The sequence below is a fragment of the Polypterus senegalus genome, chromosome 3 (assembly GCF_016835505.1).
Source record: "Polypterus senegalus isolate Bchr_013 chromosome 3, ASM1683550v1, whole genome shotgun sequence".
NCBI classification, from domain to species: Eukaryota; Metazoa; Chordata; class Cladistia; order Polypteriformes; family Polypteridae; genus Polypterus; species Polypterus senegalus.
The window spans coordinates 295113245-295139421 of NC_053156.1; the positions used below are offsets into that span (position 1 = coordinate 295113245).

General features: G+C 46.2%; 1 protein-coding gene across 1 annotated transcript in view; it reads right to left on the reverse strand.

Annotated features, from left to right (window-relative positions):
* The window catches only part of xkr6b (XK, Kell blood group complex subunit-related family, member 6b), a 333932-nt gene that overhangs the window by 57429 nt on the left and 250326 nt on the right, over nt 1-26177 (reverse strand). Inside the window, exon 2 of the mRNA XM_039749461.1 lies at nt 10180-10376. Within this exon, the coding sequence (XP_039605395.1) occupies nt 10180-10376 (197 nt within the window). The remainder of the gene's footprint in view (nt 1-10179; nt 10377-26177) is intronic.

Below are 26177 nucleotides of genomic sequence, written 5' to 3' on the forward strand. Positions count from 1 at the left end.
CCTGCCAAGTTGTTTGCCTGCCTATGGTAAAGTCATCCCTGATGGAGGATCACAGGAATCATGGGAAAGAGGGCTCCTTTCATCGGAGCAATGTTTCAGCCGTGGCATGGCCAAATGGAGATGCAGCTAGATGGATGAGGTCTCCAGGACTCTAAAAATATCCAAACCTAATTATGTCATATCATCTACTGTTAAACCGTAATTCTAAAATTTTTATTATGCTGTCTTAAGGAATTGTTCTGTTGTGTATATTGTATTGTATTGACCCCTACTTTTGACACCCACTGCACGCCCAACCTACCTGGAAAGGGGTCTCTCTTTGAACTGCCTTTCCGAGGTTTCTTCCATTTTCCCTACAAGGTTTTATTGGGAGTTTTTCCTTGTCTTCTCAGAGAGTCAAGGCTGGGGGCTGTCAAAGGCAGGGCCTGTTAAAGCCCATTGCGGCACTTCCTGTGTGATTTTGGGCTATACAAAAATAAACTGTATTGTATTGTATTGTATCAACTGTCAGTTCAGTTGAGAACTCAAAACAGTGCACATGAGTGCTGTATCAATACCCTTTTGCAGCCAGGGACAATATATGGGTGGCTGCCCCAAATCTTTTTGCGTGTGTCAAGGCTATCCATTTCACAATATACAGTTAAAGTAAAAAGTATGTGAACCCCTAGGAATTCTCTCTATTTCTGTCTAATTCCCATATAAAACATGGCCGTATCTTCATGTCAGTCACAATAATGAACACACAAACATCTCCTATAAATAAAGATACTCAGATTTTCAGAGAATTTTTGACCATATTGAACAAATCATTCAAACTGTGAAACTGAAGGTTGGAAAAAGTAAGTGAACCCTAAGCTAGTGACTTTTTAAAAAGCGCATTGCTGTCCGAATTTCGCACACGTGGAGTCCGAGTTCAGAGGTGCGGCCCAGAATGACTTTGATTGATCACAAACACTATAAAGTTTGAGTTTTTGACAAGAAGCATATCCAGATGGGAGTCACGCCTCACACAAAAGAGCTGTCTGAAGAGCTACCATGGAGAATTGTTCATCTACATGAGGCTGGAAAGGCTAACAAAGACATCTCGAAGATCTGAGATATTCACCAGTGTACCGTTTGGCACGTTGTCTATAAATGGAGACCATTTGGTATTGTGACTACTTTGCCTAGAAGTGGGTGCCCTGCCAAGATGACCCCAAGAGCACTATGCAAAGTCAGCAATGAGGTCAAGAAGAACCCTCAAGTGACAGCAAAGGACTTGAAGGAGTCATCAGAACTGGTTAACATCTCTGTTCAGGAGTCAACCATACGCAAAACATTGAACAACAAAGGAGTCCATGGCAGGACACCAAGAAGGAAGCCACTGCTATCAAAAAAGAACATTGCTGAATGTCTGAAGTTTGTGAAAGAGCACTTGGACACTCCACAATGGTACTGTGGAGTGATGAAACCAAAATTGAACTATTTGGGAGGAACAAGCAGAACTTCATTAGGTGTAAAAAGGGCACCGCATATCAACATCAAAACATCATCCCTACAGTAAAGTGTGGTGGACGGAACATCATGATTTGGGTCTGCTTTGCTGCATCAGGGCCTGGACAGCTTGAGGGGAAAACGAATTCCCAAGTTTATCAACAAATTCTCCAGGATAATGTGAGGGTGTCTGTCCATAAACTGAAGCTCAGAAGAGGCTGGGTGATGCAACAGGACAACAAGCCCAGACATCGCAGCAAATCCACAGCACAATGGCTTCAGAAGAACAGACACGGCCTTTTGGAGTGGCCCAGTCAGAGCTCAGATCTCAATCCGATTGAATGACTTGAAGAGAGAGAGACACTCACAGAAGACAACCAAAGAATATGGAGGAGTTAAGGCCGTCCTGCAGGGATGAGTGGGCTCAGATTCCCCCCCCTCACATGATGTGCAGGTCTGATCTGCAGTCACAGGAAGCGCCTGGTTGAGGTCACTGCTGCCAAAGGAGGGTCAGCCAGTTATTAACTCCCAAGGTTCACTTACTTTTTCCACTACCACTGTGAACGTTGAATACGTTTGTAAAATAAAGACATGAAAGAGTAGAATTGTTTGGCTTCAGCTCATTGTGTATATCATCAGTAGCTGTGACGTAGATGAAGAGCAGATCACTTTGTGTGACCAATTCATGCAGTAAACCACATCATTCCAAAGGGTTCACATACTTTTTACTTTGACTGTATTTATACAAAGAAACTCTGAGAGACGCTGTCCGTCTTTACTGTATTCCCATCCTGAATCTTACTAAAAGAGAGACAGTCTGCTTGTAATAAGCGTATTAGATGCGACATGAATTGTGTATTACCAGGTTGTATTATTTTACTAATACTCATTGTACTATTTTGGGCATACTATTTAATGCATGAATTCATTTGTAATTTTGTTCAGCCGCCTGTTCTGATACTCTATCTAAATTGGGGTTACAGATGTAAAAGAGAAGAATAATTAACAGCAGTCACCCCTAACTTGTGTAGTATGGGGTGTTCTGTTATGGCCTGTGTAATAAAGAGTACAAAGGGGAGAATAGGACATAAGCACGACAAAAATCTCGCCTACTGCCTTGAAGTGAGAGAAGAGGATTAGCCAGCAGATCCAAGTTGTCTTTACTGACACCAAAAAATGGCGGCATTTTGAAATAAACCGTGAGGACGTTAACTCTTTCAGGGCGGATGTCGACTTTTGTCGAAATTCAGGGGTAGAGGAAGGTAATCAGCTGTACAAAACTTGCCATTATGTTTTAGTTTGAATCTCTTTGCTGGAAGGATGGTGTGGACGCTGGAGGCGCTGTTGCCCCGTTGAACCCACCAGGCAGACGTCCAAGACGCACGTTTAAAAGCACCAAGAATAATATTTAACAATTCTTTTGAATAAAGTGCACAAAGCACCGCACACTCCACAATTCTCTAATAAATCAATAACCAATCCTCCACTTCCAGCAGCTCCATCACACTTCATCCCAACTCGGCTCAGTCTGTTGCGTTTCCCACAGTCCATTTATTAGAAGTATTCCTTCTCCGGGTCAAACGCCTTCTTCAAGTATCCCGGAAGTACTGCGGGTTCCCGTCCTCATGACTCCAAAGTACTTCCGGGTTAGCGTCATGGTAACAGTCCCTTAGTTCTTGGTGAGGGTGGCACCCCACAGGGCTGAAGAGAGACTCCGTGTCCCATGCTGCCCTACGGGAATCCGAGGAACCATTTCCGTCCAGGGTAGCTGCCATCTAGCGTCCCGGGGGAAGTAGTGCCCTGAAAAGGCTGCTTTTCTCTGTTGAGGGACGTCCCGGCTTCATTGATCGGACCTCGATTACCTGCACATGTGTGAGTAGCGAAGAGCAAAGGACCTCTAAAATAGCATTGACATCTGGCACGAGACCAAAGCGAATGCACAAAAGCAAAATACTGCATGGACGACATTTTGCGTATTACCGCCGAATCCAACTCTGACTTGTCAGACTCCGATTTTGATGCAAGTGATCTGGAGATGAAAGTGAGGTACCAGCGTCAGCCGATCAGGCCCCAGTTGATCGTGGTGCTGAACGCACTGGTGTAGCTGATGTGCCAATGGCAATGTTCCCCTGGGAAGACCGCCACTTTACGAGGACAAGAGTTACAAACCAGATTGCGTCGCACTGCCACGCGAAGACAGGCCAGACAGCCAGCCTGCCACTCATTCCTACCGGACATCGAGCTGCCTCTACGCAGCCACCAGAGACGCTGAATGGGCGCCAACAGCAGCCACAGCAGCAGACGTTAACATTGATTCACATGGGAAGCCTTTGCTTTCTGTGCTTTTCAGAAAATTGAGTTGCCTGTAAAAAATATTCAGCCCTCAAGGAGTTAAAGTAGCTAGTCGGGATTGTGCCTTTCACAAAGGTCTAATCGTTAAATTAAAACCAAAGCCATTTTTGAAATAAAACATGCAACAATTAAATGAAAGGGAACAACATCATTGAACCAAAATATGATGGCATTGTATTTCCTAACAAATAGACACCTTTATTTAACTCTTTTTTCAGTTTTCTGAAAAGCACACATTGCGCTGGTTTCACACATAATTCAACATAAAACGTGTGTCGCTGCATGCTGAGGCTGCTGTTGGCGCCTGTTTGGCATCTCTGGCAGCAGTGGCTGTGCAGGGGCAGCTTGATAATGGCTACCTCTCGGTCTACCTCTCGGTCTTCGCACAGCAAGTGGGCGACGGTGGCAGTCGCAGTGTGACGCAATATGGTTTGTACCTCTTGTCAAGCGCCTTGAGCATGGGAAAGGCGCTATATAAATAAAATGTATTATTATTATTATCATCCTTCTAGGCGAATGCTGCTGTAGGCGTATCAGCTACACAAACGTGTTCAGCATCAAGAGCAGCAGTTGACCGATAGGCCGATGGTGGTACCGCCCTTTCATTTTGATATCCATCTCCAGATCACTTGCATCAAACTCAGTCTGAAAAGTCAGAGTCACAGTCAGCGATAATACGTAAAACGTCCATGGAGTACTTCACTTGGCACATTTGCTTTAGTCTCTCGCCAGATGTCGCTGCCATTTTAGAGGCTGTCTGCTCTTCACTACTCATGTGCATGCAGGGAATTGAGGCCAAATCAACAAAGCTACGTAACTTTCCTTCGAGCAAAGAGAGTCAAACTAAAAAGTAAGGGCAAGTTTTGTCGCAGTTTACAGCCGATTACCGTCCTCTACCCCAGAATTTCGACAAACGTCAACACCAGCCCTGAAAGAGTTAATTATTCATTTTTTCACAGTTTTTTGAATCAGTTATATACAGTTAGGTATTTGGACAATGTACACAATTTTCGTAATTTTGGCTCTATAAGCCACCACAATGGATTTGAAATGCAGAAATCATTACATGATTAAAGTGCAGCATTAATTGAAAGAGTTTAACAGAAATATTGTATGAGCCATTTACGAATGACAGCCATTTTTATACATGTTTCCGCCCATTTCTAGTATTTGGGCATTTGACGGACAAGTTCTTCCGTAGCCAGGTGGGAGCAGGTCCCTCTTTATTTCATTAACTGTTAAGCAGGCAGAAGGTCAGAAGTTGATTACAAGTGTGGAATTTGTCACGTGGGCAGCATGGTGGCACAGTGGGTAGTGCTGCTGCCTTGTAGTTAGGAGACCTGGGTTTGCTTCCTGGGTCCTCCCTGCGTGGAGTTTGCATGTTCTCCCCATGTCTTTGTGGGTTTCCTCCCACCGTCCAAAGATGTGCAGGTTAGGTGCATTGGCGATCCTAAATTGTGTGTGTGTGTGTGCACCCTGTGGTGGGCTGGCACCCTGCCCCTGTGTTGGCTGGGATTGGCTCCAGCAGACCCCCGTGACCATATAGTTAGGATAGAGCGGGTTGGATAATGGATGGGGTTGTCATGGTTGGCATGGTTTGCTTCCCAAGTCCTCCCTGCGTGGAGTCTGCATGTTCTCCTCGTGTCTGCGTGGGTTTCCTCCCACAGTCCAAAGACAGGCAGGTTAGGTGCATTGGTGATCCAAAATTGTCCCTAGTGCATGCTTGGTGTGTGTGCACCCTGTGGTAGGCTGGCGCCCTGCCCGGGGTGTTTCCTGCCTTGCACCCTGTGTTGGTTGGGATTGGCTCCAGCAGACTCCCATGACCCTGTAGTTAGGACGTAGCGGGTTGGATAATGGCTGGATGGATGGATGGTGTCGCATGCGGCTGGGGGTGGAGCCCAGCCGGGATGCCCAGGAGGACCGGAGGAGGGCTTGTACCTCCTCCAGACCGCGAGGGGGCAACTGCCCTGGTTGTGTTGGGGGCCACGGGTAGAGGGCTTGGAAGCCCAACCCTGTAGGGACCCGTGGCCACTGCCAGGCGACGCCCCGGTGCCAGAACAACCCTGGACCTCAGCACTTCCGCCACACCAGGAAGTGCTGGGGGGAAGAGGAGCAGGGACACACAAATGGCTTCCGGTTGCGCAGCCGGCACTTCCGCCACATGGGGGTGTGCCCGCAGGAGAACAAAACAGTCCAGTTCCAGGCCTTTAATGATCTCCTGGGCACGGCCATCAGCAGTGTGTCCGTCTGCGGAGAGAGTGTCAAACTCGTCACCTCTGCAGTGACATTCATGTCTCAAGTGACTCCTCCTATGAAGTCAGTAGACGGATTGGGAGAGCATGGGGGATCATGAGGTTGCTGGGTATGGGTGTGTGGCGCTCCCGATATCTGCAAAAGGATGAAGGTCCAAGTCTTTAGAGTCCTGGTGCTTCCTGTCTTGCTATATGGTTCTGAGACATGGACGCTTTCCAGTGACCTGAGATGAAGACTGGACTCCTTCACGTGTGTCTCTCCAGAAAATCCTTGGGTAGCGCTGGTTTGACTTTGTGTTGCTCATGGAGTCCCGAATGAGGCACATTACCAGCATTGTGAGGGAGCGTCAGTTACGGCACTACGACCATGTGGCGCGTTTCCCTGAGGGTGATCCAACTCGTATGAGTTGAGGACCTAAGTGGCTGGACCAGGCCAAGGGGTCACCCACATAACACCTGGCAGATAGAGGATGGGACTGGACTGTGTATCTGCCTGGGGAGTTGCCAGCTGGGATCCCAAATTGTTTCGTCGTGTAGTGGGTGCAGCATCGTGCTATACCAGTGCATGCTCCCCAGCTTGACTTGACTTGACCAGTTCTGAAACAGTTTTCTTTGGACCAATGAAATTAAGATCAGTATGTACCAGAATGATGAATAGAGATGAATATGGAGATGACAAGAAACAGCTCATGATCTAATGATAACCACATCATCTGTGAAGCATGGTGGAGGCCGTGTTATGGCATGGGCATGCCAGACTGCCAGTGGAAGTGGTTCACTTGTGTTTATTGATGATAGAACTGATGGCAGAAAATTCCAAAGTGTCCAGGGTGCTCTACTGTCTGCTCAGATTCAGCAAAACTGATAGGACGACACTTCACAGTGCAGATGGGCAACAAGCCGAAACATACTGGGACAGCAAGCCAAGTACTTTTCAATGCACAGAAGTGGGATATTCTTCAATAGCCAAGTTAATCAACTGATCTGGACATGCAGTTCACTTACTGATGACAAAACTGATGGCAGAAAGTCCAACAAACAAGCAGCACCTGAAGACGGCGGCAGTAAAGGCCTGGCAGAGCATCACTGCAGTGGAAACCCAGCAGATGGAGAAGGCCAGGGGGTTCAGACTTCAGGCAGTCATTGACTGGAACTAGTGATGAACGAGCATGCTTGGCCGAACATGTGTTCGGCTCGGGCATTGCTATGCTCGGAGCATGGCGCTACTCGAACGAACACCACACGTCCTCGTGCTACATGCTCGAGTCTCCGCCCTGCACATTTCGCGGGTTGCAGACAGCCAATCAAGGGGCAGGTAAGTACTGCCCTCACTGTAATGCCAGTAGCCATGTCAGGTGCTGGCATTACAGTGATTGACATGTCATCGGGTGCTATATATGCAGGCACTGGCATATAATATTTTAGAGCGTCGGCTCTCCTGCAGGCACTGGCATATAATGTTTTAGAGCGTTAGCTCACCTGCGGACACTGGCATATAATGTTTTAGAGCGTCAGCTCACCTGCGGGCACTGGCATATAATGTTTTAGAGCATCAGCTCTCCTGCGAGCACTGGCATATAATGTTTTAGAGCATCAGCTCTCCTGCAGGCACTGTCATATAATGTTTTAGAGCGTCAGCTCTCCTGCAGGCACTGGCATATAATGTTTTAGGAGCGCCGCTCACCTGCAGGCACTGGCATATAATGTTTTAGAGCGTCGGCTCACCTGCACATTTCGCTGGTTGCAGACAGCCAATCAAGGGGCAGGTAAGTACTGCCCTCACTGTAATGCCAGTAGCCATGTCAGGTGCTGGCATTACAGTGATTGACATGTCATCGGGTGCTATATATGCAGGCACTGGCATATAATATTTTAGAGCGCCAGCTCTCCTGCAGGCACTGGCATATAATGTTTTAGAGCGCTAGCTCACCTGCAGGCACTGGCATATAATGTTTTAGAGCGTCGGCTCACCTGCAGGCACTAGCATATAATGTTTTAGAGCGTCGGCTCACCTGCAGGCACCGGCATATAATGTTTTAGAGCGTCGGCTCACCTGCACATTTCGCGGTTGCAGACAGCCAATCAAGGGGCAGGTAAGTACTGCCTCACTGTAATGCCAGTAGCCATGTCAGGTGCTGGCATTACAGTGATTGACATGTCATCGGGTGCTATATATGCAGGCACTGGCATATAATATTTTAGAGCGCCAGCTCTCCTGCAGGCACTGGCATATAATGTTTTAGAGCTGTTAGCTCACCTGCAGGCACTGGCATATAATGTTTTAGAGCGCGGCTCACCTGCAGGCACTGGCATATAATGTTTTAGAGCGTCGGCACACCTACAGGCACTGGCATATAATGTTTTAGAGCGTCGGCTCACCTGCAGGCACTGGCATATAATGTTTTAGAGCGCCGGCTCTCCTGCAGGCACTGTCATATAATGTTTTAGAGCGCCGGCTCACCTGCAGGCACTGGCATATAATGTTTTAGAGCCGGCTCACCTGCACATTTCGCGGGTTGCAGACAGCCAATCAAGGGGCAGGTAAGTACTGCCCTCACTGTAATGCCAGTAGCCATGTCAGGTGCTGGCATTACAGTGATTGACATGTCATCGGGTGCTATATATGCAGGCACTGGCATATAATATTTTAGAGCGCCAGCTCTCCTGCAGGCACTGGCATATAATGTTTTAGAGCGCCGGCTCACCTGCAGGCCCTAGCATATAATGTTTTAGAGCGCCGGCTCACCTGCAGGCACTGGCATATAATGTTTTAGAGCTGCCGCTCACCTGGGGCACTGGCATATAATGTTTTAGAGCGCCGGCTCACCTGCGGACACTGGCATATAATGTTTTAGAGCGCCAGCTCACCTATGGCACTGGCATATAATGTTTTAGAGCATCAGCTCTCCTGCAGGCACTGTCATATAATGTTTTAGAGCGCCGGCTCACCTGCGGGCACTGGCATATAATGTTTTAGAGCCGGCTCACCTGCACATTTCGCGGGTTGCAGACAGCCAATCAAGGGCAGGTAAGTACTGCCCTCACTGTAATGCCAGTAGCCATGTCAGGTGCTGGCATTACAGTGATTGACATGTCATCGGGTGCTATATATGCAGGCACTGGCATATAATATTTTAGAGCGCCAGCTCTCCTGCAGGCACTGGCATATAATATTTTAGAGCGTCGGCTCACCTGCAGGCACTGGCATATAATGTTTTAGAGCATCAGCTCACCTGCGGGCACTGTCATATAATGTTTTAGAGCGTCGGCTCTCCTGCAGGCACTGGCATATAATGTTTTAGAGCGTCATTTTTCCTGTGAAATTGATTTTTTTGGGGGTTTTGGGCGTGTTTTTGTCAGTCTGTAGAAGTGGCGCACAACTCGGACAAACTGGTTCCCAGCAGCGACTTGGGAGTCCAAGATGCATCCAGACATCATCCCCATGCTGTTCCTGGTCCATTTGGGTGGTGTTTCTGTCACTTTCTGACCTTTTCCAATGGACCAGGCACCCTCCCCTCTTCAGAGCAGGGGGTGCCTGGTTGTCTCCCATTGACTTACATTATACTCGGGTGCTCGGTAGAGCACACAAACATCGTGATGTGTTCGGACCGAACACCCGAACACTTTGGTGCTTACTCATCACTAACTGGAACCAACCAAGAATTGCAAATGATCATTATATTTATGATTATGTTAGTTTGACTTTTGAGCCCCTGAAAATAGGGGGACCATGTATAAAAATGGCCGTCTTTCCCTAAACAGAATGTTTTTGTTAAACCCCTTGAATTAAAGCTGAAAGTCTACACTTCAGTCAAATCTCGAAGGCTTCATTTCAAATCCTTTCTGGTGATGCACAGAAACAAACTTATGAACCACTCTTTCATAATTACCATTTTATGTAATTGTGGTATTACTATACAAAATAATCATTTCTAATAATCATTTCTTAATGTAACATTCTCGGATGCTAGGAAAAATCTGAAGGGAAAATGCTGTTTCAAAGCACGTCTCGGTCAACTGCCGCCCTCCCGCAAACACCCACTTCAAATTTCCCAGCATGCCCAGCACTGCCCTCTCCCCTTCCCACACGTCGCACCCTTACACGGTAGAGTTTCGGCCCTGTTCTTTTGGATCATTATGCAGAGTTGTAGCACCAGTTGAGGGGCGCTCTCCAAGAAGGTTTCCAGGAGGCGCAGCATGTTGACATCTGCATACTCGTACATCATGGCCCAGTAGAAGCGGCGCTGGTGTTCTTTTTGCCGCCGGCTCTGGATTCCAAGGTACATCGTGCGAATATACCTGCAGGCGGAAACAGAAATACAAAAAAAATAAATAGATCGCTTAGAGATCTCTACATAAACAATGTCTTTGCATCCTACGAACAATTCTATTCTAAATGTAACTTTTCAGCAACACATTTCTTTCACGATCTTCAAATTAGAAACTTTGTTAAACAGAACCTGCCCGATTTTCCTCACCTTCCACCTTCCTCTATGCTGGAAAAAATATTGATCAGTTTCAAGAACTTAGACAGCATCTCTGCAATATTATAAAACCATTTTACAGTTCCCTACCTTTCAAAGATTCAAGAAAACAATGGCAACAGGACCTCTCACTCAACATCTCAGAAAAGGAGTGGCAGGTAGCAATGCAGGGAATTCACTTGAGCTCCATATACGCAAAGCATACAATTATTCAACTCAAAATTATAAATCGAGCACATCTGTCTCGCTTAAAACTGTCCAAAAATGTCTCCATGGCGAGATCCAACCTGCGAACGCTGCAATCAAACTCCAGCCTCACTGGGCCACATGTTCTGGGCCTGCACCAAATTAACATCATTCTGGACCAAAAAACTATAACTGCCTATCAGACAGCCTTGGGGTCCCAATCCCTCCTAACCCACTAACAGCTGTGTTTGGTGGGCTCACAGAGGGGCTTAAAGTGGAGAAGGACAAATAAACAGTGATTGCCTTTACTATACTATTGGCACGCAGACTTATCTCGCTCAACTGGAAGAATCCTAACTCTCCTCTGTTAAGTCAGCGGGTAACTGATGTTTTATATTATTTGAAATTGGAAAAAATCAAATTCTCACTTTGAGGATCTGTGCAGAAATTTTTCAAAACCTGGAAGGATCTCATCGATAATATTGTAGAACTAGCAAAATACCCGTGCTTGGCAGCGGTGAAGTACTGCCTTAAAATCTTTTTTAGGAAGAAAAGTAAACCTTTTTAAACTGAGGCAAAATATACCAATAATTATTTGTTAAGGATCTCTTTGTATACCACATTGTGAGTTCGGCCCTCCGGTTGTAATATGACCAAGCTGTGCGCTGAGCTTACTCTTGAGCATGTAACGTACAGTTGGCCATGTGAACAGTAATCTTGTTTCAAATCTCACAGCTTGGATTGCTGCTGTCATAATCGGTTTGAGTTTCATGGTTTGTTTCAATTACGACAGTATTTGTAGGACTTGTGTTGAAGTGACAATCGGCATCTGTCAAGTGTTGTAAGTATACAACCGGTTTCATCGATAACTTCACATCCAGCTTGTGAGAGTTTAAACATTCATAAACATCAAGGTGTCCACTACTGAAATCATCACCTGTCAATCTAAGATGTTTAAGAGGCATTGGCGGTTGTCTAAAGGTGTAAAATATTTGGCCATTTCGGTACACTTGAAAGTGACAACTGAACAATTCAGTGGCAGCCATCAACTCACATGCAGATCCAAGGTGAAGGGCTTAAGCATTTCACTCTTCTAGTGCTCCTGTGTAGTCTAATTATCTCCTGTACCGTCATCAGTCCACACCTTGAACCTGTCCCAGTCATTCAATACATAAGACACAATGGATATCAAGAGTGAGCCTGATATGGCCGTGCAATATGTAACACAGAGAATGGAAAAGGTAGGTGGTATCTCCAGGCATGGAAACCACTCGTAAGTGACAGTTCTTTGATCGATGGTGATCACCTCGATAGACATGTTAATGGGGGTACGGTTGGAACGATAAAGGAAATGGGTACCTGAACAATGTAAAGTAAGTCTAAAATACCTACACAATAACTATAATCGTAATAAACGAACAATAAAACAGTTGAGAAGCCGTGGATTAAATAAAAAGGCTGTAGTTATCAGTAGGGAGACGTGAATCCTGTGGTGAAGGAAGGAAGGGAATGAAGAGACCGGAGCGACGGACGGCCTTATATAGGCAGGCAGCCAACAACGTGGGAGGCGTTGAGATGGGGGACCCAACGCCGCCTCACACGGTGACCGAGCTGCAGGCTATGGACGTATATATGTATGTAAGTAGGATTCAGTTAGCGCTGGGAACCCGAGTACCAAATTTCTTGGAGATAGGCCCATAAGTAACAAAGACCGTTGAAAAGTTCAATATGGCGGCCGACAGTGGCGTCATACCACTGAAATAAGTACGTACATTGGTTTCGGTTAGCGCAGGGAAGCCTCCTGCCAAATTTCGTGAAGATGGGGCCATAAATAAGAAAGTTCAACATGGCGGATGTTGTCGACTGTTATGACCGTTACGCGTAGAATTTCAAAATGACACCTTTTCAACTTTTGTAAGTAAGCTGTAAGGAATGAGCCTGCCAAATTTCAGCCTTCTACCTACACGGGAAGTTGGAGAATTAGTGATGAGTGAGTGAGTCAGTCAGTCAGTGAGGGCTTTGCCTTTAATTAGTATAGATAAGCTTTTAAAGCACTGAGGAAGCAGATTCTCTCCCTATTCCTTTTACTCCTCCATTTATCCATATTCACTTATTAATTCATCTATTTATTTATTTTTACTAGGTGTAAGTTTTATTCTACTGCCCATGCTCTCTTTCTCAGGGGTGGGGGTTGATTTGTTTTCAATCTTATTCTTGTAAAATTGATCTGTTTGTATGGAATGTTGTGTGATTTCAATAAAATCGATAAAATTTAATAAAAATAAATAAATAGGGTGTGAAGGACAGCCGGTTCCCATGCCCAGCAACTGCTGCTTATGTTCCGGGGGGTGCCACCATGAGCAGTCCAGTGCCTCCCCTGGGACGCTTGGTGGCAGCCTCCCTGGCCGACGGTGATTCCCCAACCACCCGCAGGGCTCCATGGGAGATGGAGTCCTCCACAGCCTGGTTGGAGGCTCGGATGGCCACTAGGGGGAGCTGCATGGACTCAGCAGCCTGGCTGGAGGAATCTTCAGCCCCACCCGGAGGTGCAATTCGGACCAGGTGGTCAAGCACCTGGAACACTTCCGGGTGGGTTATAAAAAGGGCCAGCCACCACCACTCGAGGTGCCAGAGTCGGGAAGAAGAGGAGGAGAACTAAGCTTGAGGAGGAGTGGTGGAATAGGAGAAAGAGAGTGTTTTGGTGGCATTTGTGCTTTGGGACTGTGTTGGGCTGTGTGGCATGGGGAAGACGTGTCCCACAGCTGAAGAAAATTCATAAACTTTATTATCACTTTGTACGTGCCTCTGCGTCAGTCTGTGCCGGGTCGGGCGCTTGTATAGCACCTTATTACAAGGGTTAGGGTTAAATGATCACCACAGACTGTTGGAAAAGACAGACATGACAGTTAAGCCCCTGCCTGCTGATCCTCCCAATCGGAAAGAGAATGCTGATGTCCCACCTGAACTAATTGAAACACAAGGGACTGGAAACCCAGCAGCAGTCGATAGCAGCAGTCGATAGCAGCAGACAGGCCTGTCACTCCATAGTCACAAAGCTGACTAACATGCGTCAGCAGCTCAGTTTTCACAGACATTACAGAAAGAAGACAAAATGTACGAGCTAAGACTCTGGGCACTTGAGTAAAAAGAGTTAATTGTCATATCCGTAAAAGAAAGAGTGTTCTTCTACTGACAGGCATGCCAGTTCAAGTAACTGATTCTATAGAAGATCTACACATCTTTGAGATTTCAGCCTGTTTCTGGATTGCCTGGGGGTCTGAAAGAGAGAAGCACTGCGTTCTTCTGCATTTACATTCACGTTTATTTACCCAAAGCGACTTACAAAAGAGGTCAACAGTAAATGAGTAAACGTTGGTTTATGGAAATTTCGCCCCTCACATTTCGCCACCCTGCAGTGGGCTGGCACTCTGACCAGGGTTTGTTTCCTGCCTTGCGTCCTGTGCTGGCTGGGAGGCTGGGATTGGCTCCAGCAGACCCCCGTGACCCTGTGTTAGGATATAGCGGGTTAGACAATGACTGACTGACTGAAGTGTAATGATTAGTTCTAACATTTTATCCCTGATTCCTGTTTGTCATATTCCCTGATATATGCAAATAATGCAATGTCACCATCCCAACAACGCGTAGTATCACTTTCTTCAGCTTCTGAGGACCTTTGTAGCACAATAGGAGCAAATGTAGTCGGCCGATCAATGGTGGTATTTTGCCTGTAGTGTTTGTGGGTTCTGCGGAGGGCTGGCACCCTGCCTGGGGTTTGTTTCCTGCCTTGTGCCCTGTGTTGGTTTCAGCAGACCCCTGTGACCCTGTAGTTAGGATTTAGCAAGTTGGAAAATAACTGACTGCCCGACCCCAGCACGTTTCGCCCCCCCCACTACATTTTGCCTCCACGATATTTCTCCCACACCCCAGTAACTTCTAATACCCACACCCAGACGTTTTGGATGTTGGAAGTTTCTAGAAAAAATAAAGTGAATAATTGTTCTCAGCGTTCATAACTGAATTTCCTAATATAAACATTTTTGTAGCAAAATGATAAAAAAGTTACCAATAGTGCATCACTTAAATGAAACGCTCTGTAAACATATACAGTATATACGAAATTCTTTCTGCCATAGTAAAATTTTATAAAGTTGATATTAGGTTTAGTCACGATGCAAAAAGGTGGCACGGTGGCGCAGTAGTAGCTCTGCTGCCTCACAGTACGGAGACCCATCTGCGTTTGCTTCCCAGGTCCTCCCTGTGTGGAGTTTGCATGTTCTCCCCGTATCTGCGTGGGTTTCCTCCCACAGTCCAAAGCCATGCAGGTTAGGTGCATTGGCGATCCTAAATTGTCCCTAGTGTATGTGTGTGTGTTTGTGTGTGTGCCCTGCCCAGGGTTTGTTTCCTGCCTTGTGCCCTGTGTTGGCTGGGATTGGCTCCAGCAGACCCCCGTGACCCTGTGTTAGGATATAGCGGGTTGGATAATGACTGACTGATTCTGAGCCCAAGACATGCCAAGGAGGTTAATAATAACATGATAATGTCCTGAGAAGAGACTGATTTTTCTAAATGGTGAAAAGAGATGAATAGGCCTCTAAATACCACCAGCCAGACCAAGACCTCACCCCCAATCTCAAAAAGCAGTGAAAAGCCTCCACCCCATAGGGGGCTCTTCCCAAAAAAAACCCACCTCCAGTTTCTTCTAGTCCATGGACATTACACTGTGCTGCAGTGACCAAATCTCTACTAATGTATCAGACAAATACATAAAATGACTATGGAAAGACAGAAAGAAAAATTTCCTTAACAAACACTTAATTGCAATTATAGATATGTATAATTAGCACCCTGAGGCACTTGTGCTAATCGCTGGAGACTTTAACCATGTAACGCTGGACAAAACATTACCTGCCTTCTCCCAGTATGTGGATTGTAACACTCGGGGAAATAGGACTATTGACCTACTGTATGCAAACGTTAAAGACGAATACAGCGCCACCCCGCTGCCTGCGCTTGGGAAAGCGGATCATAACCTGGTTCTGCTTCAGCCTCACTACAAACCAAGAGTGAAGGCGTTACCTACAACCACACGCTCATTCAGGAAGTGGTCCCCTGAGGCAGAGCAGGCTCTGAGAGACTGCTTTGGAACTACAGACTGGGATATATTGCTTGGGTCACATAGTGAGAACATTGAAGAGGCTGTTGAATGCACAACTGATTACATCAACTTCTGTATGGACATTGTAGTTCCAGTAAGAACAGTAGGCTGCTATGCTAACAACAAGCCATGGATTACAAGTGACATCAAGGGCCTTTTGAACCAGAAGAAAAGGGTTTTTAAAGGTGGTGATAAGCATGAGCTCAAGCGCATGCAGAAGGAACTCCGAGTCCAGCTGAGGGCGGCGAAAGAGCAGAACAGGAGAAAGCTGGAGCAGAACTTGCAGAATAACATCATGAAGGAAGTGTGGGATGGGATGAAGATCATCACTGGCTGCAGCTCAAAGCGGGGTGCCACCATCAAGAGAGACATGGAGAGAGCAAACTAGATGGACAACTTCTTTAACAGGTTTGACCACCCTAACCCACTCTCACCTCGGAGTACGTAACCCTCCAACCATCCTTCTGCTGATACCAGCATAGGTGAGACATCCCCACCCACAATTACAGCAGCCCAGGTGAGCAGAGAGCTGAGAAGACTTCGTGCCAGCAAAGCAGCGGGTCCAGATGGAGTATCGCCACGACTGCTGAAGGCCTGTGTGTTGGAACTGGGGAGTCCTCTACAGCGCATCTTCAACCTGAGCCTGGAACAAGGGAGAGTCCTGAGGCTTTGGAAAAAAAACATCTTGCATCACCTGAGTGCCAAAGGTATCACGTCCTAGTGAGCTGAATGCTCTGAAGTCACACCTGATGAAGACCATGGAGCGGCTGCTGCTTCACCACCTGAGGCCACAGGTCCGCCACGCCCTCGACCCTCTGTAGTTCACATACCAGGAGAAGGTGGGAGCGGAGGATGCCATCATCTATATGCTACACCGATCCCTCTCCCACTTGGACAGAGGCAGTGGTGCTGTTAGAATTATGTTCCTGGACTTCTCTAGCACCTTCAACACCATCCAACCTCTGTTCCTTAGTGACAAGCTGACAGAGATGGGAGTAGATTCACACCTGGTGGCACGGATCATGGACTATCTTACAGACAGACCTCAGTATGTGCGTCTCGGGAAACCGCAGGTCTGACATTGTGGTCAGCAACACAGAAATGCCGCAGGGGACTGGACTTTCTCTGGTCCTGTTCAGCCAACATACATCAGACTTCCAATACAAGTCGGAGTCCTGCCACGTGCAAAAGTTCACTGACGACACTGCTATGGTGGGCTGCATCAGTAGTGGGCAGGAGGTGGAGTATAGGAACCTAATCAAGGACTTTGTTAAATGGTGCGACTCAAACCACCTACAACTGGACACCAGGAAGACCAAGGAGTTGGTGGTGGATTTTAGGAGGACCAGGCCCCTCATGGACCCTGTGATCATCAGAGGTGACTGTGCAGAGGGTGCAGACCTGTAAATACCTGGGAGTGCAGCTGGATGATAAACTGGACTGGACTGCCAATACTGATGATCTGTGCAAGAGAGGACAGAGCCGACTATACTTCATTAGAAGACTGGCGTCCTTCAACATCTGCAATAAGATGCTGCAGATGTTCTACCAGACGGTTGTGGTGAGCACCCTCTACTACGCGGTGGTGTGTTGGGGAGGCAGCATAAAGAAGAGGGACGCCTCACGCCTGGACAAACTGGTGAGGAAGGCAGGCTCTATTGTAGGCACGGAGCTGGACAGTTTGACATCCGTGGCAGAGCGACGGGCACTGAGCAGACTCCTGTCAATCATGGAGAATCCACTGCATCCACTGAACAGGATCATCTCCAGACAGAGGAGCAGCTTCAGCGACAGACTGCTGTCACCATCCTGCTCCACTTAGAAACAAGTTTTACAGGACAAGGTGATAAAACTGACCATCACAAGTAATCTGGTTTAAACCACGCAGAGCGGGACAAGACTCGTTAGTCTTGTCCTTAGTTACAAGAACCTATCAAAGCCATTAGATAGATAGATAGATAGATAGATAGATAGATAGATAGATAGATAGATAGATAGATAGATAGGTAGGACATGAAGGCAGCCAATGTGGCAGAAAATGATGTAAAAGACGGGGATTGATGGACACAGATGAGCCAAAAGAAGAAGTATGAGGTGGTCCAGATCTAATTATGCAATTTTCATTACGCTTAAGTTTATTACACAGAAAATCACCTGAAAAATCCCGGACCATCAAGAAGTGTGCGAACTGATTACATAAAGAAGAATCGTCCCCCCATGAATCAGTCATCAAGACGATCTGGATCTGCATAATTAGATCTAGACCACCCTGTAAGTTACATTTTACTAACATCTTAAGTAATTTCTGCACGATGATGTCAGGTGTTACAAGGCATGACAATCACGTGGTCCACCACACTTAGTGATATTGCAACAGCAAAAGGTTGAGCAGGCCTCAAAATAAAGAAAAAACAAACTAGGACCTAAAGGGATTGTCTTAGAAACGGGACATACCCCAGGCAGCCTGGCCCCAAACTCAAAAGGCCTGCTGCTACACTTGCACAGCCCCAAAATGGGGTGCAGGCTTTGTGACGGTCCGGGACAGCTCCACAGTCCCTGGCAGCTTGAACCCAGAACTGTTGATAATGAAACCGAGAACGAGCCAGAAGATTATACCTTAAGAAACCAGGGGTTATTCACCTTCGCCTGTAAACGCACTGACTGTCGGTGAACTCCAAATCCACCCCTTGGGCAGTCACTATGAGCTGTGCCACGTCATGTGTTACAAATTAAAACAATGGCTGCAGCCAAGTAAAAAAGTGTAAAGTGGCAACACACATGGCACCAGGATGATATCATTGTAATCAGTATACCAGTAAAAATAAATAAATGCATTACTTGAAAAAAGTAATACATGAATCTACAGTTGCAACAAGGGAATAAAAAATTATGGAACTCAGGACCAGATTGAAGTGAGAATTCCTGACCCTGCTGCCACCTTCGTAATCTCTGATGTGTGCTCTCTTTTGCCAGGTTGTAGGCCTGCTGAGAAAACACATTCCCACGCCGCCGATGATTTCATATGGCTTAGTAATGAAGACACTGTATGCTGATCACCATGAAGGCAGACAGGCGGCAGATTGATTTCTTATTCCTTCTATGATTGCTGGGCTGGAGAAGGCAGCAGTAATGAGCTCTTAGGGGTCCACTTGACACAGAGCAACTATATTAAGTCACAGGATGGCAGCCTCTGTCACACTAGCACTTACACAGAAATCAGAGGTTTCTTCCCAACTGTTCTTTCTATAGGTCAAATGTTACATCAAGCTAACTTTGAGTGCTGTTGCCGTTACTTAGCCAAACCAAAACGGAATACACTTTGCAGGAGTCATAGGTGCTGTCTCTTGGTGGGCATAAGTAACCCACCAATGTCAGAGCAATGCCAGAGAAAATGAACTGAGGAGTCCACACCAACTGCGTCATCCACCATATGTTACTCCTTTTACAGGCAACTGAAACTACGGTCAGGCAGCAGGTTAAAATGACCCATTCGAAGTTTGCCTCATATTCTATTCTGTTTTTTATTTGCTTCACTGTAGAAATTAGTTTTGCAAGCTATTCAGACCTAATATGAATGTGTACTGCTTTCTGTCTTGAATCAGCAAAAGTTAACACATTGACTGCCACAGTGAAACAGTGAATTTGTTCCTGATGCTAAAGTAAAATCAGGGAGTTAAATTTAATAGATAGATAGATAGATAGATAGATAGATAGATAGATAGATAGATAGATAGATAGATAGATAGATAGATAGATAGATAGATATGAAAGACACTATATAATAGATAGATAGATAGATAGATAGATAGATAGATAGATAGATAGATAGATAGATAGATAGATAGATATGAAAGGCACTATATAATAGATAGATAGATAGATATGAAAGGCACTATATAATAGATAGATAGATAGATAGATAGATAGATAGATAGATAGATAGATAGATAGATATAAAGGCACTATATAATAGATTGATAGACAGATGTGAAAGACACTATGTGATAGATAGATAGATAGATAGATAGATAGATAGATAGATAGATAGATGTGAAAGGCACTATATAATTAATACATCGATAGGCTTTTACAAATACATGTATACAGTATATATATATATATATATATACAGTATATACCAGTCCCAGACCCAGTCAGGCACTATAAAGGCATATTACTGGTGGTAAAAAGGAGCCCCCTAGTGTTTCTTGACACACATCTGCTGAATGGCTCAATGACTGCAAGTCCTCAGTGTTGGTGTGTCAGCGAGAGGATGTGCAGCTTGGTCCATAATGACATTCCGTTTTGTTTACATTTTCTCCTTTGCTACGACCTCCAGGGGGTCCAGAGTGTGTCTCATAACTGAGCCTGCCCTTTTAATTAGCTTGTTGATTTGCTGAGCCTCTCTTGAAGTGATTTCACCAGCCCACCACACTATCTGGCCATCAGCGAAGATGTGAGGGATATGACTTCCCACATTCAAGGAACACAGACTCCTAAGGAAGAAGAGTCTGCTCTTCCCTTTCTTCTCTTGTTCCTCGGTGTTCTAAGACCAGTCCAACCTGTCATTAATGTAGGCCCCCAAATACTTGTAGGAGTGGACCACCTCTATGCCCACTTCTTAAACAGTGACTGTGGATGGAGGCTCTTGGGTGGGGTGAAAGTCAATAAGCAGTTCCTTGTTTTTGCTGATGTTAAGATGCAGACAGTTCTCAAAGTTCTCCCCGCCCGACTCTTCTCCTCTTTCTCAGTACACCCCATAAGTGCAGAATCATCTGAGAATGTCAGCAGGAGATGTGACCTGCTGTTGTATTTCTAGTCAGAGGTGTACAACGTGAAGAGATAAGCAGACAGGCCTGTTCGTTGTGGTGCTCCAGGGTGGCTCACACCGTCTTTGACCCTCACTCACTGTGATCTGCCTGACAGATAGTCCATTATTAGGACACCACAGGCTTATCCACCTACATATCTCTAATATAGCCATCCATTGTCTAACCCGCTGAATCCGAACACAGGGTCACGGGGGTCTGCTGGAGCCAATCCCAGCCAACACAGGGCACAAGGCAGGAAACAATCCTGGGCAGGGTGCCAACCCACCGCAGATCTCTAATATAGCCATTGAATAATTTTAGCTATTGAACATAGTTCACAATAAAAAAAGTATTACCCTATTTGAGTATGAACCTCATAATTGGTGCTTGGAACAGAAATTTCTTTGTGCACCCCAGCTATGTGATAACTTAGGTGGGTCTAACAATTTAGATCTCATACCACGTCTTACAATAGAACATTGCAGTTTTCATTTAAGCTTCGCTATGTTGAGAGGCTAATAATAGTGAGATATTCAAATGGTTGGGTTCAACATACGGAAACTATTTTTGTGGAAAATAAATATTATCCAAAATACTTTGTCACAGGAGGCTGGTGGACAGACCCAGCCAGGACGCCTGGAAGGACCGGGAGGTGGCGTATATGTCCCCCGGGCCACTAGGGGGCAACCGCCCTGGATGTTGAGAGGACCACGGGAAAGGAGCAAGGAGGCTCAAGCCCATTGGGATCCGTGGCGTCCCGAGCCTCATGGAGCCCGGGAAACATTCACTTCCGCCACACCTGGGAAGATGGAGGAAGTTCCTTCCAGGAAATTGTGAGAAAGGGGTGATTGGTGCTGGGAGCCATGTGTGCTGTGCGGGACTGTGTTTGGAAAAAATAAACGTGTGCTTTTTATAAAGAAGCGATGTCTGTCTGTCTGGTGTTCGGACCCAGGTCTCACAACGGCTAAGAAGAATAAACTGACTGAAAGTGAAATATTGTGTTCTGTGACGCTAAGCTGATTTTTTATTCTTCTATTAGGTGTCTATTATCCTCTGTTTACATCTGTTACCTATGAATATTCTTATATGTAGTGTGACAGGCATCTATATATCCTTCTATAGTATATCCATATATTTTATATCCTTCTATAATTCAAGTTAACTTGTATTTTACCAGTCATACTCCTGTGAAAACGCAGGGCCTGTTAAAGCTGATTGAGGGATTCCTTGTGTGATTTTGGGCCATACGATGAATTAAATTGTCTTTATTGTTGTTACTAGACTATCTTGAACACTAGCCACACACAGACTGCAAATTATTTAGGCTGCAGAACATCTGCAAGTCTGTAAGCTCACAACAGCAAGTTCTCAAAGATGAGCTTGTCAGATCTGCACGCAGAAAACTGCGGACGCCAGTGAGGAGCAACTCAGGTAGGCTGACTTGGAAAAATACGCATTTCAGAAAACACGTAACAACTGGGTTGTGATTTTGTCATTTCACATTTCTCTGAGAGCTTGAGAAAAAAAAGCTTCTCTGGTCTGATGAGACAAAAATGGGACTTTTTGGGTAGAACTCCAAAGGACAGTGTCTTGTGAAAACCAGGAGCTGCTTGTCACCTGCCTAATACCATCCAAATGACGAAGCATGACGGTGGCAGAATCATGATGATATGGGAGGACTGCAGGGACAGGGAGACGGGTCAGAATTGTAGGAAGGATAAATACAGAGAGGGCCTTGAAGAAAACCCGCTCCAGTGTGCACACCACCTGTCAGCATGGCAATGACCCAAAGCGTGTGGCCAATGCAAATTGTTGAGTGTCCTTAAGTGGCTCCCCTGCCAAAGCCCAGACTTATACCCCACAGAACATGTATGGAGAGACAGGAAGATGGCAGTTTATAAATGCTTCCCGTCCAGTCTAACAGAACTTGAGAAGATCAGCCAGGAAGAATGGGATAAACTGCCACAAGGGAATTCTATAAAGCACAGATTAAAGTTCTGAATATGTATTGTGACAGAAAGAGACACCAGACATTGCAAAGGATCAGGACAGCCACCCGCATAACATGTTCCTGGCTGCAAAAGTAAAAAGGTTTGAGAAGCGAGTAGTGTTTACAAGACAGAACTGGGAGTGGGGTTTTATACTGAGATTTGACAGGAAGTGATGTTGCCCTCAGGGCTGGGACAGGAAGTGATGTCGTCCTCGGGGCTGGGACAGGAAGTGATGTTGTCCTCGGGGCTGGGACAGGAAGTGATGTCGTCCTCGGGGCTGGGACAGGAAGTGATGTTGTCCTTGGGGCTGGGACAGGAAGTGATGTCGTCATCTGGGCTGGGACAGGAAGTGATGTTGTCCTTGGGGCTGGGACAGGAAGTGATGTTGTCCTCGGGGCTGGGACAGGAAGTTATGTTGTCCTCGGGGCCGGGACAGGAAGTGATGTCGTCCTCGGGACCGGGACAGGAAGTGATGTTGTCCTCGGGACAGGGACAGGAAGTGATGTTGTCCTTGGGACAGGGACAAGGAAGTGATGTCGTCCTCGGGGCTGTTGAGGCACTGGCCCTTGGAGGGAATTCCCGGGAAAGGTCTGCAGGAGACTTGGAATGAGAGTCAGTGCACCCTGCCGCCTCCTTGGGCGGATGTGTTAATATTATTCTCCAAGCTGCCGCCTACTCGCACGCGGGTGACAGTATATGCTGTAAATGAGAGACTTCAGCCAGTCAGTCATCGTCCAACCCGCTGTATCCTAACACAGGGTCATGGGGGTCTGCTGGAGCCAATCCCAGCCAGCACTGGGCACAACAACAACAGCAACATTTATTTCTAGAGCACATTTTCATACAAATAATGGAGCTCAATGTGCTTTACATGATGAAGAAAGAGAAAACAAGACAAAGTAAGAATTAAAATCAGAGAACACTAATTAACATAGAGTAAAAGTAAGGTCTGATGGCCAGGAAGGACAGAAAAAGCAAAAAAAAAAAACAAACTCCAGACGACTGGAGAGAAAAAAATAAAATCTGCAGGGGTTCCAGGCCATGAGACCACCCAGCCCCCTCTGGGCATTCTACCTAACAACAATGATCAGTCCTCATTATATTCAGGGTTCTCATGGAAGGTCTTGATGATGAAGGTCACGTGGACTTCTGGCCTTTAATCCATCAATGTAGGAGGCAAGGCAGGAACAAACCCTTGGCAGGGCACCAGCCCACCACAGGGCACACACTAGACACAACCAAACCTGCATGTCTTTATAATGTGGGAGGAAACCCACACAGACACAGGGAGAACATGCAAACTCTATGCAGGGAGGACCTGGGAAGTGAACCCAGGTCTCCTAACTGCGAGGCAGCAGCACTACCACTGCGCCACCGTGCCACCCAGATTTCAGTTTTTGATTTTTCAATAATAATTCTTAACATTTATATAGCACTTTTCTCACTACTCAAGGCCTCTTAAGTAAGTGAGGAGCCTCTTCAACCACCACTAATATGTAGCATCTATCTGGCAGCCATTTTTGTGCCAGTAGACTCACCACACATTAGCTGTTAGGCAGTGGTGGCATGAGAGAGATAGCCAATTAGGAACAGGGGGTGATTAGGGGGCCAGCATGACCAGGCCGTGGTGGACAATTTAACCAGGACATCAAGATACACCATGCTTTTTTATGAAGGATTGACAGGGATCATTTATGATGACACAGAGAGTCAGGACCTCGGTTTTACATCTCATCTGAAGGATATGCCAGCCTTTACAGCACAGTGTCCCTGTCACTGGGATCCATGACAGGGTAAGCACCCCCTGCTGACCTCACCAACACCTCTTCCAACAGTAACCCAAGCTTTTCCTGGATGGTCTGACATCCAAGTACTGGCTGGGCCTAAACATGCTTAGCATCAGGGGGATGACCTCTTCTGAAGTGCACCATTCTGGAGACATGTTTACGCTTGGGCATTATGGGCTATTGAGTCGAATTTAAAGGGCAGTGGCAGGAGTGAGGCGGCCCCTTTTATCCCACCCTGGATGTGCTCCAGGTGTTCTGTGGTGGTTTTCCGGCAGCACTTCCAGGTGTGGCAGAACTGCTGTCCTCCACGGCTCAGGAACCATCCAGGCGCCCCCTAATGGAATCCAAGGGGGAATCCAGGGGAGATACTGCCCTTCTCCCGGTCCTTCTGTGCTCCCAATGGCGCAAGGTCCCTGGTCATCTTAATCCTAACATCACTGGGCTGCCTAAGGCTTCACAGGCTCAAAAGGGATTCAAGCCTTCAAAAATATAAGAAAAACAGTAGAAGAGGAGGGATGACCGTAAACCATTGGCTTGTATAAAAATGGGATGACAGAATTCTTTATAAATGAAGGATGTATTTACAATCATTTGAAAATGAAAAGTAAATGCTCAAAGAACAAAAGAAGTGCCAATATGAAATCCAAAAATTAGAACCTTGTTAATAATAATAAGATAATAATAACTAGCCAACACCCGATGTAGCATACGCCGATGTAAGAACAGGAACGGAAAACGGTGAGAAAGGAATTCAGAAATCAAGAAGATAGAAATACTTCTTGAAAGACGCATGTGTGAATACGTGTTTTGCTGGAGACGACAGATAATGAGTCGAAAGATCTAACCCTAGAAAAAGCCACGTACAACTGACCGTGGCTGAAGACTAGTTGTTGTAGATTAACGCAAATCTTTGCAAGCGTTTGTCCCTGGGACTTGTTGATAGTCATGGAGAAGGCGAGTCTGGGTGGGAATTGTGTGCGTTTAAATTTAAAAGGGAGATTGGTGTTGGAAGGAAGGAGAGAGATTCTGGGAATGAAGATTGCTTCAAATTTTGGATAGCGATCAGTTTGCACTCAATAATATCTTATATATATTATCTCTTATATATATTTCTCTTCTGGTTCATCCTGCCTCCTCTTCAAAACTGGTCCCCACCACTCACAGCCCACGTGCCATTTCTCGATTCCTATTCCTCCTCTTCCAAACCCTTCCCCACGCTGGCTGTGACCTCCCATACACTCCCACGCCGCTTTTCTCGATTCCTATTCCTCTTTCGGACTACCACATTCCCCGCTCCTCTCTCATGACCCCATTGGTGTCACGTCACCGCCGAAGTGATAGGTCACGCGGTCAGGCTAGATATAGGACGGTGACATGACGTGACATGACCGGGTTTGAAGAGGAAGCAGGACGAACCAGAAGAGAAATCTATATAAGAGATAATAAGGCCACCACATACCTGCACTGGAACATCTGCAAAGAACTCATCATCAACACAAAACAAAAACGGTAGGAACATGAGCCCCAGACAGTAACAGAAACAGATAGTTTGACTTTGTGTTGAGGGCAGCAGTGGGCAGTGCTGCTGCCTCACAGTTAGGAGACCTGGGTTCGCTTCCCAGGTCCTCCCGGCATGGAGTCTTCATGTTCTCCCCATGTCTGCGTGGGTTTCCTCCCACAGTC